We start from the raw sequence: 15,649 nt of genomic DNA, 5'->3' as shown, positions 1-15,649 counted from the left end.
CTGGGCAAGTCACTTAACCCCTATTGCCCTAAAAAAAAAAAAGATCCTCAAAGTGCCCTGAGTAACAATTTTACATCAAGCCAACAGCTTCATTTGCTTTCATGTATTTCCTATCACACACATGCCTAGGTCCCTTCCACGGTATCATCATCGCATGGAGCATCTCTATAGCATTTCTTTGACTTACTTGGATGGGAGGAGATAGTGCACTGTCCGTATTTTACTTTGGCAGACTCACAAAGCCACAGGGAATAAGAGTTAGCATTGAAAAGAGCAGAGAACCTAGTTTAAAATCCTGACTTTAGCGCCTGTGACCTGCATGATCTCGAACGAGTCTCTCGACCTCCATGGGCCTCAGGTGGCTCATCTGTAAAATTGTGGGCCTCCACAGATGTCTTCTGATATCCTTTTTCAGCTCTATGAGCCTAGTCACCTAACTTGGGGGGGAAGGGGGGGGATTCTATTTTGTTGTTTTGTTGAAACATGTAGATTGCAGAGGCTGTAGGAAGGAAAAGATCCACTGGATAAAGACTGGTCCCAAGCAGGAAACCTGCGGGCTGGCTATCAGACCAGGGAAGGAAGGTCTATCGGCACCCAGTGGGGTACATATATTGTAATACTCTGCAGATAAATATATACTCAACCGTGGGATCAGGGCCTAGGGCACCTGACTTTTGCTTAGTACACTATTTGATGCAGATTGGGAAAAAGCAGGGAGACCCTAAGTGAACTTTTGTATCTTGTGATTTTAACAGGCCTGTCCATCATCCTTTAGCTTTGGATTTATCCAACTCTTATGTTTTAATAGAGATGGTGATATAGCACACAAAATCCCAAAGCTGACAAGGACCTACATTTTTATCTGAATTCCTTTTATACTTGCTATCCAGACTATACCACTTGACACCATCAAGTCAATTCAGCAAACATTCATTAAAGGCTTATTGTGTGCAAGGTTATGATCAGTGTGGAGGATACAAAGGTGAAAAAAAATGATACGGATTCTTCCTTCAAAGAGCTTGACAATCTAATGGAATTAAGACAGGTACACAAAGAACTGCAAAACAAGTCAGAATATAATAAATACATAGGAGTAGTCAAACTGAAAAGAGGCATGAAAGGTCTAAGGAACACATCACTTTAGTGGGTAGTGGGGTGGGGAAGGATGCTATATATAACTGTTAGGCTTCATAGAAAAGGAAAAAATGTGACCAAGGGGCAGCTAGGTGGCGCAGTGGATAGAGCACTGGCCCTGGAGGCAGGAGGACCTGAGTTCAAATCTGGCCTCAGACACTTAACACTTACTAGCTGTGTGACTCTGGGCAAGTCAACCCCAATTGCCTCACCAGAAAAAAAAAAGTGACCAAGACCTTAAAGAAATAGAATATTTCAATAGTTGGAGATGGGGAAAGCATCTTTTCTAGGCATACAAATATCATATTAAAATTCCAGGAGGAAGAAAAGATAAGACAAGATGAGAAATGCTTATCCATTTTTTGTTTGTTTTGAGGCTCATTCTCTCTCTCTTGCCTAGGCTGGAAATACAATAGCCACTCATGTGTGCAATCCCAATACTGATCAACAGAGAAGCTTTTAACCTGCTTCAGTTTTCCTACCTTGGCCTCCTTAGAAAAGACGGTGGCCCTCCATGCTAGGGGACTCACCAAATTGGTGCCTCTCTTGGTGAGGACGCCCAAGTGGCCTGCGTTGTATTATAGCTCAGCATTGCCAAACATTGGCCTCAGCTTCTCCAGCACTGGGAACTATAGTCACAACCACCACACCTGGTCTAATTGTCCATTTTAGCTGGAATATGAATCCAGATAGTTTGAAATAGAAGCTGGAAAAGTGGGTTAAACCAAATTGTGACAGACACTACAGTTCTCAGCTAAAAGGTTTGCATTTTGTACTTTCATTCAAATATATATATATGTGTGTGTGCGTGTGTGTGTATGCACAAATATATATTTTGTTCAAATATCTACATATACATATATCTAGATATTTGAATGAAGGTACAAAATGCAAATGTTTATATATAAAATACATAATTTATGTATCTATAATTATATATATATAACAGAATTTGCATTTTATATTTTCAACCTCTGGTACCATGCTTTGAATACAGCAGGTTATATATATATATATATATATATATATATATATATATATAGAGAGAGAGAGAGAGAGAGAGAGAGAGAGAGAGAGAGAGAGAGAGAGAGAGAGAGAGAGAGAGAGAGAACCTAGTAAAAAATATTTTTAAAAGACAAAGCCCCTGCCTTTGAGGATCTTGGTGGTAGAACTGAGAGGATTCAACAATTCTTTAGATGTTAGGGAATGAGGAATAGAGAAGAGCCAGAAAGGACTTTGTTTTGAGTAAGGTTGACAGAAGAATGGTGATGGCATCTACAAAAATGAGAGGTGGGGGAGTGGGAGAGAGAGAATGAGTGGGTTTCGTTTGGGCTGTATTGAGTTTGATAGATGAGAACAGTGGCAGCTAGGTGGCGCAGTGGATAAAGCACTGGCCCTGGATTCAGGAGGACCTGAGTTCAAATCTTGCCTCAGACACTTGACACTTGCTAGCTGTATGACCCTGGGCAAGTCACTTAACCCTCATTGCCCTGCCCCCCCCCCCAAAATAAAAATAGATTTAACAGATGCACAGCAAGAACATCATCTCCCCCCCCAAAAAAAAGACCAAAAACAAAAAAGTCTTGCAATTTTCTAGAGTCAGGGAGGAGAAAGAGAAACAGGATATTTGCTTGGCTGGGGGTTAGGGAGAGAAGGCGCAAAGTGGAGGGATGTCACAAGATCAATAGAAACCTTTTATTTTTTTTTGGCTGGGGGAGACCTAAACATATTTCTGGACAGGTAGTAGGGACTAATGAGAAGGAATAATTTGAAAATGCAAGAATGAATGTAAATTGTCAATGGAAGAAGGTCCTAGAAGAGAAGGGAGGAGATGAGATCAAGATCACAGGTGGAAAGACACACTATCTTATTCTTTAATTATTTCATGTGCTCAGGTCTTGGCTCCCAGATGACAATGGTCATACTTAGCCTCCAGGTCTTTTATACCTTTTGTATTCCCATTTTGATTAGCACAGTGCTAGGCACAAGAAGATAGATAACAAAAATACTTGTTGAGTGAGTGACTCCAAATGCCGCATCCCATGACCTTTTTCCCACTCCCAAATTCCTTCATCCTTATACAGCATTTGACACCAACAGCTGTTATCTCCTTGATATGCTCTCATTCCTCTGCTCCCACGATAGCATCTTTTCCTGTTTTTCCTTCTGCTTTTCTGACCACTGCCTCTGAGTCCCTCTTGTTTCACCTTCTTCTTCCTAGTCCTTAAGCTTCATAACATTATAACAGCAGGAGCAAGGTAGCAGAAGCCAGAATGATGAGTAGCCTCTCATCTCTAAGAAATATAGGTTAATACTATTCTCCAGGGGAAATTTATGACTTGCTCCCTTGAATATTAAATTGCACTGGGGAAATTTCTCTTAAGCAAGGGCCGGCTCTGTCTCATCTCCTGAAAAAGGCACTAGTGTGGCTAGTGGATGGAAGATGAAACTGAATTTGAAGTTAATGAGTCCTTTCCCGAGCGCTGAGGCTAATGTGTTCATTAAGGTGCAACATAAATGACTGAACCTTCCAGCAAGGAAAGGGTTCAACTTCCATCCTGGGGTGTTACAAAGCAATGAGTATTTATAAATATATTTGCTAATAATGAAAAACTTATGACCTTAGAGTAAGGAGAAGTGGAAAGATGTATGAGTTGATCTTTATTGTTTTGATCTCATCCTTTTTGAGAATATCAATTTGAAAAGCATAGCAGATAAGTATATCAAAGATCAGGATTGTTTGTATTCTCAAGCTTTGGGTAGGGAAACAAATCTTAATAATGAACAACATAGAGTATGCTGTTTAGGGAAAGAAATGAAATGCCACTGAACATCACATTAAAACGATTGAGAAGATTTGCCCCTGAAATATAGCTTATTGTCAAAAATGAATCGAGCATCTTACAGAAATACAAGTCTAGTAATCAAATATTCATTTCTAGGGAAAAAAAAGGAAGTTGCTCAAAATCACATAAAATCACATCACAGGCCAAGATTTCTTTATTATTAGAAGCCCTAGATAAGATCCTAGTAGAAATAGTTGATTGCTGGGAATAATCAAATGGCAGTGATAGATGCTGGCTAAATTAAAATGTCAGAGCAATAACTTGTAGTGACTGGCACGTAAACTACTTGAATCAGGAGAGAATGTGATTTATCTCTCCTAGTTTTCTTTTGCTTAATATACAAGGGCTGTTAACTGGCGGAGATTTGCAAATCTTTAATTACTAATAGTGTGTCATATATCTTGATGGGCCTGACTTTTAAGTTAAAAAATGTTTTTAATCTCAGCAGCTAAGCACAGGGGGAGATTAGAAATTGATTCAATAGTCATCTTTAAAGGAAGAAAAATGGGTTGTAGAAAAGCACGCATTATTCTTGGAAGGATGAAAGGTTTCAATCCCAGATGTTAATCATCTGCTTTGCTGACCACTGAGAAAAAGGGAAAAGCCAAACAAATCTTTTTCCTTTGCAAACTGCTTTCATTTTTATTTTTTTTCTTTATTTGAACAATTCAGTTACCTTTTCCTATTTTTGTTTTTTTTGGTTCTTCCTCTCTTTCTTTCCCCTCTCCCATTTCCTGTCATCCCTTCATGCGGGCAGATAAAGTTCAGAGGAGCAACGGGCAACTTACCTGGGATTCCTGGGCCAACAACCACAGCAGGCTGCTCACCTATCACCATTATAACACCTACCGCCCTGACCATTGCAGGATGGCAGCCTGGAAATTCCAGAAACCACCTCCTCCGAAAAACCCTCGTAATGTTCCAGGCTTTCTCCTCCTGGCTTCTAATTTAAAGTTTTTCCTCTCCTCTCCTCTCCTCTCCTCTCCTCTCCTCTCCTCTCCTCTCCTCTCCTCTCCTCTCCTCTCCTCTCCTCTCCTCTCCTCTCCTCTCCTCTCCTCTCCTCTCCTCTCCTCTCCTCTCCTCTCCTCTCCTCTCCTCTCCTCTCCTCTCCTCTCCTCTCCTCTCCTCTCCTCTCCTCTCCTCTCCTCTCCTCTCCTCTCCTTTCCCCTCCTCTCCTCTCCTCCTCCTCCTCTCCTCTCTTCCCTCCTGTGTCCTCTTCTTTCTCCTCTCTTGTATCCTCTTTTCTCTCCTCTTCTCCCTTCCTCTCTCTTTCTTTTCCTCCTCTTTTCCCTCTCCTCTCCTTTCCTCTCCTCTCTTTTCTCTCCTGTCCTCTCCTTTCTTCTCCTCTCCCTTCCCCTCCCCTCCCCCCCTCCCCTCCTCTTTTCTCCCCTCCTCTTCCCTCCCCTCCTCTTTCTCTTCTCCTCTCTTCTCTCCTGTGTCTTCTTTCTCCTCTTTTCTCTCCCTTCCTCTCTCTTTCTTTTCCTCCTCTTTTCCCTCTCCTCTCCTTTCCTTTTCTCTCTTCCCTCTCCTCTCCTCTTTCCTCTTCTCTCCTCTCTCTCCTCTCCTCCTCCTCCCTCACCTCTCCTCTCATTCCATTTTTGTCTTCATGGATGTCATGCTTTCTCATTAACAATGAAAGGTTATTTCTGACATCTCTTAAACCCTTTTCTTTTCCAAATGGACAGCCTTGGTTGCTAAGAAAAGGTATGGACATTCAGAATGCTTTGCTTTCATGTGACGAGGTTATTTATTATCGTTCAGGCAGTATACAGAGTATAATGTACACAGATTATCTATGAGCATAAGGAGGGGTCTGTGAAGTTTGTGTCACAAATCACCTGTAAAAATAAGTGGCGTCTTAAATGTACTGAGTTGCCTTGGTTATGAAGAAGTTGTGTTTTAATGTGTCTTGTCTCATGCAGAAGATGTTAGTACTTCTATGTTTTTCATTGTGTCTCCAGGGTTCCAACTAGTTCCTAGGCACTTGTTAGGCCTTACATTTAAATCATTAGAGGCCTGGTCTGTGTCTTTGTTGTGAGATACCTACATCCCATCCCTGTGCCCCATGTATATTTCTCTGACTTATTACTGGCTAGCAGGTGTGGACAACACCTCACCTTGTCCAAAAATTCTCTATGCCAAGTCTCTACTTTCTCACAGCAGCTACGGTGTCTTCATCCATCTCTCCTACCTCCATGAGTGCGTATAGCCTGAATTCCCTAAACACAGGGACGTTGCCACGAGGCGTCTACACGACCAGCCCGCGTGGGACAATGATGAGGAGGAGACTAAAGAAGAAAGACTTCAAAAGCTCCTGTAAGTGGAAATGGAATCTTTTGCATTGGGCCTGGAAGTCTTTGTCTGAGGGGTTGGGGGGAGAAGGAATGGTGGGGGGAGGAGTGGATGAAAAGTAGCAGGAATTAATATTTTAGATACTGAGAAAGATAGGAGAACCTTTTCTGTGTTTGGGACTAAATTATTATAGAGATACCAGTTTGTGTTATAGGTAGCTAAAATTATATGGTCCATATATGAGGTTGATACCTTTAATTTTATATCTAAATTGTATTGGTCCATTTGAGTTTGCTTTGCCTTCAATTTATTTAAAGGAAAGCTTTTCTTTGGTGAGACGTGGTCTTTTTTAGAAATTAAGAATGTTGATTTGATTTCTTGGTTCTACTATACCATTCTGTGTGCCTTTGGACTTGAAATCTTTACTCTTTTGGTTTCCTACTCTGAAATGTGACAGTATTTTTTAAGTACCCAACCTAACTGAGCTGAGGATAAATAAATGAACATTGGTTCACAAAGACCATTTTTGGTGACCTGTCATGATTATCTGTAAATGGGAACCACTGGAATGGTTAAGCCTCAAAGAGACTGAACATATGTCAGGGCTTGGAGGGGCTTGTTTGTAATTTGGACAGTTGGTGATGAGGGAGAGAGAAGAGTGTGTGCATTTCTTGTGAATGTCCCTTTTTGTCCCACCATTGACTCATCCAACTTCATGTCATATTGTCTTCTGTCTACTCTCTTGCCAGACTGCACTGTTCTCTACTTCTCAGATATGCACTAGGATTTCTTGGCTTCATACCTTTGCTCAGGTTGTTCTCTGTGCTTAGAATTTTTTTTCCACACCATTGCCTGATGAATTCCTACCCATCCTTTAAAGTCAAATGTCATGTCTTTATTGGACCTCCTTATGTAGTGCTGAGGGAGAGGTGATTTGAATGAACTCCTCATTCAGAGCTTCATGCTGAGAAGATAGATGATTAAATATGGCACCCCCCGCTTTACACTTTTAGGAAACTTGGCCTGATTAATGGAACTGTGTTCATGTCATGCCCACCCAATTGTCCCCTCTGCCTTTGTATACTTAATTTATATTATTACCAAATCTATTATATTAATTTGGAATTTAATGTTGGTCCTAGGGCCCAGGAGTGAGCAAGCTAACTTCTGTGGTCATCCCTGCCTTGTCACCCTAAAATCTATAGTAGAGGGACTGCCAGATTTGTAAGGATGATCTGACTTCAATTCTCACCTCTGAAACTAGTGTGTGACTGTAAGGCCTTTTGCTTCTCTAAAATCTAATCTTCTCAGACAATGATAATATCTGAGGTACCTGTTTTCTAGGATTGTGAGGACTAAATCAATCTGTCAGCAAGCATTTGTTAAATGCTTACTATGTGCCAGGAGCTGTGATAAGTATTAGGGATGCAAAGAAAGGCAAACACATGGTCCTGGCCCTCAGGAGGCTCCCATTCTAATGGAGAGAATCATACAAATAATTATGTACTTCGGGGGCAGCTAGGTGGCGTAGTAGATAGAGCACCAGCCCTGGATTCAGGAGGACCTGAGTTCAAATCCGGCCTCAGACACTTGACACTTACTGACTGTGTGACTCTGGGCAAGTCACTTAACCCCCATTGCCCTGCAAAAACAAAAAACGAACAAACAAAAAAGCAAATAATTATGAAATTCAAAGAAGGCACTGGGGGAAGGGGTTAAGGCAATACTGGGAAAGGCTTCTTGTAGAAGGTTAGACCTAAGCTAAATATTGAAGGCACTTATATTGATGAACAGTCATTTCACTTTCATGAGCATCGTCTGAACAATTTGCTCAAGGTCCAGACCCCTTGACAAACCAGAGCGTAGTTTGGGCTCGTCCTCTTCTTAGGGGTCCTCTTCTACTCATAGAAGCATTATAGTAAATGCCTAGAGTACCTCCCACAAGTGAGCCAGTACTTATTTGAGGGACCAGAGAGCTACTCAATTCTAGGACTCCCAAGGTTGCCCTAAAGGCTGGAAATATCCATCTCAGGTTTGCACTTTGAACATCTGTGTCTCGGCAGTACATATGCTTGCTGCCATACACTTACATTCTCTTTAGGTGTGAGGAAGCCCTCCCCTCCACCGACAAGAATTGAGAGGGAGGGGGAGAGGGGGAGAGAGAGAAAGAGAGAGAGAGAGAGAGAGAGAGAGAGAGAGAGAGAGAGAGAGAGAGAGAGAGAGAGAGAGAGAGAGAGAGAGAAAGAGAGAGCGCGCGCACCAGCCAGCCAACTCTCAAGCCCCACATTCAAGAGGGAGGAAGAAAGGAGCAAGAATCTCAGAGGTTAGGGGCAGCTAGATAGCTCAGTGGATAGTGTACCAGTCCTGGAGTCATGAGGTCCTGAGTTCAAATCCAGACTCAGACACTTGACACTTACTAGCTGAGTGACCATGGGCAAGTCACTTGACCCCGATTGCCTTACCAAAAGAAAAAGAATCTCAGAGGTTCTCTCTCCCTTTAAACCTTACTGAGCAGGTAAGGTTCCTAGGGTAGCAGCCAGTTGTCTTTGATACAGACTCTTTGCCCTCCTGGCATCAAGGGGGACCAAGGTATTGCTGTAGCACCCCCAACATTCAATGTAGCTTCATGCATGTGGGTGTGTTTGTATTCCATTGCATATGCAAAACTCCTTGCCAACCTGAAAGTGCTATATGTATCAGATATTGTTAAAATTAATATTATATCCTGATTTCCCTACTTTGTAAGGGCCTTTCCCCCTTGGATTTCATGTAGCATTTTGCTTTTGAGACCCTTAATGCACTCACCATCTATTATTGTGTATTATAGTTATTTATGTTTGTGTCTTATGTCCTTTAAGGACTGGGAGCTCTGGGTAGGCAGGGATTATTTTTAATCTAAATTTTTTTTTAATCCTCCCCCAGAGCCTCTGTACATAGTAAGTATTTATTGAATGAAAAGGGAATGAAATCACCTAAAAAGAAACTGAAAGAAGATGGGGGTGATTTCCTTTGCTTCTAGCTTGAGTAAGAAAACTGTTGCCACTGTAATCTGATGATGACCCACTTGGAATTCTCCCCAGTTGTAAATGGCATGATGTCATTTAATATGACAGCAAAGTAGAGATAAGACAACAGAAGGGAGACTGAGCTCTGTCAAGTCGGAAACAAGTACCAGTTTGAATCTGGAACTTTTCCTAAATACCTTTGAATCAACTATTTAGCATTCAAGCAAATTACATATATATATATATATATATAAATTTCTCTCACTCTGCATTTTTTTTGCCTAACCTGTCAAGTAGAACAATATTATGATAAACATACATTTTAGCATTTTACCACAGGAAAATGTTAGATGTAATATCTTTACTTTTTTTTTACTTTAGATTTACTATCAACAAAAATACATAAACTATGGAATAAAATAATATAAAACCCCTCAATACAACATATAGTGCATTTGAACAAAGTAGAAAGAAATTAACAAACAAAAAAAATGTATTGACTCTCTGTCCTCTCTTAACTCTTTTTAAACCCAGTTTGCTGAGGTGTTACTATATGTAAGGCACTGGATAAACAAAGACAAAAAGAAAATAAGTACTAGACTTGAACTTGGGAAGACCTGAGTTCAAATTCTGCTTTAAACATTTGCTATCCTGAAAGTCACTTAACCTCTAGCCTCAATTTCTTCATCTTATAAATGAATGGATTTGATGATCTATAAAATGGATTTGATGACCTTTCAGGTTCATTCTAAGTCTAAATCTATAATCCTTTTTTCCTATAAAGTACCGTTTCCTTTACCTTTGTTTTAATACTACTTGTGATGTTTTCTAAGTCAATAGAAGGTATTTTGCCATTCAGTTACTCATGTAAAATGGTTTTACCAAGGTACATCACCATATTTATTTTTAATGGATATTGTCAATAGGTTAATATTGAACATGCTAATACCATGAACGTGTCCCATGTACATATATACCAAGATAATCACTAGAAAATGTGGGCTCATGCTTTATGGCATGGAAAAAAAAACATTAAGAAAAATGATTGATAGGGGCAGCTAGGTGGCGTAGTGGATAGAGTACCAGCCCTGGATTCAGGACTACCTGAGTTCAAATCTGGCCTCAGACACTTAACACTTACTAGCTGTGTGACCCTGGGCAAGTCACTTAACCCCAATTGCCTCACTAAAAAAAAAAAAAAGAAAGAAAAATGATTGTTTCTGTTTGCATTTCTATTTCAAATGCTGTTATTTATATTTAGTAAGGGATTCCTCCTCAGTTGAGATGGTTAGTGGACATAAGATAATGAAAATGTGCATTGATTTTAAGCCTTTTTAATTTCATGGAAAGAATCCAAGCCTTAGTCACTTTCCTCTAATCAACTCAAAATTGTTCTTAAATTAGCAAATTATTGTTCTTCAGATAGAAACATAAGCAGAACAACTATCCATTCATTTGTTAACATTCCCTATCATCATTAGCCAGAATTTGTTATTTTGAAAGAATATACTTAAAGGATATATCTTAATGTATCTCAAAAGTGCCTATGTCTGCATCTGTTTTAATCATATAATAAATTCAGAAGACAGTGTGGCATAGTGGATAAAGACTGTCTCAGCATCAGGAAGATCTGCATACAAGTCTTATGTCAACCACTTACCGACTTAACCTTGGACAAGTAATTTAAACTCTCAGTACCCTAGACAACTCCAACTAATAAACATTTATTGAAAGAATTGAGTCATTACCCAAAAACAAACTGAAAGATGAGGTCATTTCCTTTACCAAATGAGGTACAGAAAGTGTTGCTGCTTAGAATTCCACTCAGTTGTAAATGGATGTGAGGGACAACTAGGTAGCTCTGGAGTCAGGAGGACCTGAGTTCAAATCTCACCTCAAAAACTTATTAGCTGTATGACCTGGGCAAGTCACTTAACCCCAATCGCCTTAAAAACATCCGGGGCCAAAAAACAAAACAACAAAAAAAAGAAAAAAGAAAAAAAATCCCCAAACCACAACTTTAGGGGCAGCTAGGTGGCGCAGTGGATAGAGCACCGGCCCTGGAGTCAGGAGTACCTGGGTTCAAATCCAGCCTCAGACACTTAACACTTACTAGCTGTGTGACCCTGGGCAAGTCACTTAACCCCAATTGCCTCACTAAAACAAACAAAAACAAAAAAACAATAAAAAACTCCCCAAAACATCCGGGGCCATCTCCAGTTGTCCTGATGTATATCTTGTCACTGGATCCAGATGGCTCTGGAGGAGAGAGTGAGGTTGGTGACATTGCACAGACCTCCCTCACTTAAATCCAATTCAGTGCAAGTCATGACATCACCCTAATGTCATGGTCCTTTTCAAGAATGAAGGACCAAAAAGGTGGGGGGGGGGCAGCTAGGTGGCACAGTGCTGGGTTCAGGAGGACCTGAGTTTAAATACAACCTCAGACACTTGACACTTAATAGCTGTGTGACCTTGGGCAAGTCAACCCTCATTGCCCCGCAAAAAGCAAAAACAAAAACAAAGAACAAAAAAAACTGAAACAAACCCAAAACAAAAACAAAGAATGAAGGACAAACACCAACAAATGGATGTGACTTGTGTAGGTATCATTCTACATCGGCAGAGGAAGTTCCTCATCAGAAACTCCCTATATCAATAAAATAATAAGTGTAGTTTTTAAAAAAATTAAAAACTAAATTTGTAATGATGATAAAATGCTACTATTTGCCCTTGTATAGAAACACCTGAAAATTAATAATATCCCAAAGTCTGGCAATAAAAGGATGGTATAGGAAGCTATGAGCCTTTTATTGCTACAGGTTTGAAATGATATCGGTGACAAGTTTTCTCAGGAACAACTAACTAATAATAAAAAGTTTATTGTGACTCTTGCCAGCTTTATTTCCTCCTCTTTATTTTGGTTTTGACACTTTTTTCACTCTTTATGGATGGAGGATAACAGCAGTAACAACAAATAAAATAAAAGTCTATCTGTGTACTAGTGAAAAATTGATACTATTGCCTGTAAAATGCAAATTTCTCACATGTGGCTGAAACGCAAAGCAACGACCCAGCCCGAAAAGAATAAAACACTCTCACCCAATATTTTAAAACTCTTTATTTTTGTCAGCAGAGAAAAGAGACAAAAAGCACAGCACATTTTATATTAATAGAGCTGGAAAGTCACATGGGAGAATTGAGAATTTCGAATTGGAAGAGAAATTAGATACCTTGGATCCAACTCCATTATTTTAAAGGTGAAGAATCTGAAGGCCCAAAAGAAGTGGTTTATGCGAGACCCTGCAGATATTTGATACTTGGACCACGACTAGAACTCAGGTCTTCTGTCTCCAAATCCAGCATCCTTTCCATTAGAATATGTTCTCTCCCACTACATCACCTGGCTTTGCACACAGACAAATGCTTAGACTTCACCTCCACCTTTTTAGCAAACCTAGCTTCCGTCAAAGCTCAGATGAAGTACTCCACCTCCTATATGACACCCCCCCACCCGCCAAATGCCTTGTATTTATTTTCTATGTGTTATGCTTAAACTATAAGTGTACGTGTTGTTTCTTTTGATAAAGTAGAAGCTTCTTGAGGGCAAACATTCCTTCCTCCCTCCCTCCCTCCCTCCCTTTCTTGCTTCCTTCTTGTCTCTGAATCTCTCTCTCTCTCCCTTCCTTCCTTCCTTTCTCCCTCCCTCCCTTTCTTCCTTCCTGTCTATCTGTCTCTTTCTCTCTCTCTCTCTCTTTCTTTCTTCCTTCCTGTCTTGCTTCCTTCCTTTCTCCCTCCCTCCCTGTCTGTCTCCTAACTTTCTTTCTTCCTTTCTTTTTCATCCTTCCTTCTTTCCTTCCCTTCTCCCTCCCTCCCTCCCTTTCTTCCTTCTTGTCTGTCTGTCTGTCTCTCTCTCTTTCCTTTATTTCTTAGTTTTTAATCCCATCATCTAGCACATATTAGATGTTTGATAAATGATCAGTATCCATAACAGGACCATAACAGGTCAGGTCAAATAACAATAAAGGAAATGACAAGGGTATAGAAATTCTAATGAAAAATGGAGATATTTTGAAACAAGCCATGGGAATCAGAAAGAGACATGCGCAGAAAAGGCCAAATTTGTCCCCAGATTCACCTTATGACGTGTATTCCCCAAAAACACGCATCCACAGAAAAAGGTACCTGCCTCAGGGGTTGGCTTAGGACCTCAGGAACTCCAAATTAGGATAGGCCCTCCCCTGTACCTCCCCAAGGTGGAAATTATTATAATGAGACTGATAATCAATTTATCCATACTATAAATATAACTGTCTTTTCTTTCACTATTCGAGAGATACCTTTCCACGTTTCTGGTTCTCTCCCTGTGGTCACTCATAGTATTGCAATAAAACTTGGGAAACTGAGTTACTGAATCTTGTAATTCTTTTGGGACAACTCACGATCAATTTGACCCCAAATTTCCATCCCACATCAATTGTACTGCTGAGAAGAGCTAATTGATCATGACACAATGTTGCTGTTACTGTGTACAGTGTTCTCCTGGCAGAGATAACTATTCTGAAAAAGAGCTTGCGGTTTTAGTGGACTACAAACTCAGTGAGCCAGCACCAGGATGTGGCAGACAATAAAGCTAAAGTAATTCTAAGTGTCATTAATAGAGGTGTAGCTTCCAGGAATGTGAAGGTCATGGTCCCGCTGTACTCCTTTTGCCCCTGTCAGACTTCATCCGGAGGCTTGTTTTCACTTCTGGTTACCACGATTTAACAAAGACATTGATAATCCTGGGATAGGACAATGAACAGCCTTGAGTCCTTGATATGTAAGGATTGGTTGAAGGAGTTTGGTCCTTGAGAGGAGAAGACTCGGGGGACCCATGATAGCTGTCATGTAGAGAAGGGCTGTCATATCAAGAAAAGATTAGGCTTGTTTCTGTTGGGTCCCTGGTGGCAAAAACAGGAGTAATATTTGGAAGTTGTAAAAACACCAATTTAGGCTGGATGTCAGGAAAAACTTCCTAACCATTAGAGCTGTCCAAAAGTCAAATGGGCTGCCTCAAGAGGAAGTGAATTTCCTCTCCTTGTAGGTCTTCTAGTTGAGTCTGGATGACAACTTGTCAAGTATATTATACTGAGCATTTCTTTCCTGGACGGGCTGGACCGGATGGTCACTAAGGGCCCTTCCACCTCTCAAATTCTGCAGTTCCTTTGGTGCATTCCTGGAGATGCCTCTGCTGACCCAATGCCCTGCCTGGCTGTGCTCACAAAGTAGAACAGGAAGATATTAGCAGCCAACATTCCTACCTCTCTTCCTATGGCCAGAGCGTTGAAGGACACGTGATCAAAGTGCCTCCTCCCATAGGTTAACTCTGATGCATCATATCCAAATCTAATGAGGTCATTGATTCCTAAACTATAATATCCCCAAACATAAAAATTGATGTGATTTTTGAATGTTTTGCATTATCGTGTGTATTTTTTAAAGGCTCATACTTTTTGGTGTAATGACCTTCAGGGTTGTCCAAGATTAATTTTTTTTTAAGTTTAGAAGGGACTCTGATTTTGGAATTTTCTCTTCCTCTCTTTTCTCAAATCTCTCATAAAGCCTATGCATTCAGATCTCAGGATTGTAGATTTAGAGCAGGGAAAGATCTTACAGAAGTAATCAAGAACAATGTTCTCATTTCCCAGATAAGGAAACTTAGACTGAAAGAGAGAGGGCAGCTAGGTGGCATAATGGATAGAACTCTGGGACTGGAGTCAGGCAGGCCTAATACTTCCTAGCTTTGTTTGTGTCAATTATATTAAATTTGTCAATCAAACATTTATTAAGTGCCCCACTCTGTGCCGAGCACTGTGCTAAGTTCTGTGGATACCTAAATAAATAAATAAATGAATGAATGAATGAATGAATAAAGTAAAAGACAGTCTTTGCTGTCAAGGAGCTTTCAATCTAATGGGGAAATTCTTGACCATTATTAGCAAGTTGTTTAAACTGTCTGTGCCTCAGTTTCATCATTTGTCAAATGTTCTCACAAAGTCATGAGGTTTAAATGAGATAATAAAGGGCAGCTAGGTGGGGCACCAGCCCGATTCAGGAGTACCTGAGTTCAAATCCGGCCTCAGACACTTGACACTTACTAGGTGTGTGACCCTGGGCAAGTCACTTAACCCCCATTGCCCTGCAAAAAAAAAAAAAGAAAAGGAAAAAAAGAGATAATATACGTAAAGTGCTTTGCAAACTTTAAAATGCTATTATTGTTGTTACTTTTTCCGTTATATCACAATGCCCAAATGTGGGTATTTATGGTTAGATCCAGTAAAAACTAATGAATAATATATGAAAATATATTTAGGATACAAATAATTTTGA

The 15,649-nt window shown here is 40.2% G+C and overlaps 1 protein-coding gene across 1 annotated transcript in view; it reads left to right on the top strand.

Annotated features, from left to right (window-relative positions):
- Nucleotides 1-15,649, top strand: part of GRIP1 (glutamate receptor interacting protein 1) — a 548,438-nt gene that overhangs the window by 398,670 nt on the left and 134,119 nt on the right. The window contains exons 10-11 of the mRNA XM_043967674.1: nucleotides 4,738-4,893; nucleotides 6,141-6,296. Coding sequence (XP_043823609.1) covers nucleotides 4,738-4,893; nucleotides 6,141-6,296 — 312 coding nt within the window. The remainder of the gene's footprint in view (nucleotides 1-4,737; nucleotides 4,894-6,140; nucleotides 6,297-15,649) is intronic.

Source organism: Dromiciops gliroides, chromosome 5, assembly GCF_019393635.1.
Source record: "Dromiciops gliroides isolate mDroGli1 chromosome 5, mDroGli1.pri, whole genome shotgun sequence".
NCBI classification, from domain to species: Eukaryota; Metazoa; Chordata; class Mammalia; order Microbiotheria; family Microbiotheriidae; genus Dromiciops; species Dromiciops gliroides.
This window is presented reverse-complemented; position numbering and strand designations above follow the sequence as displayed.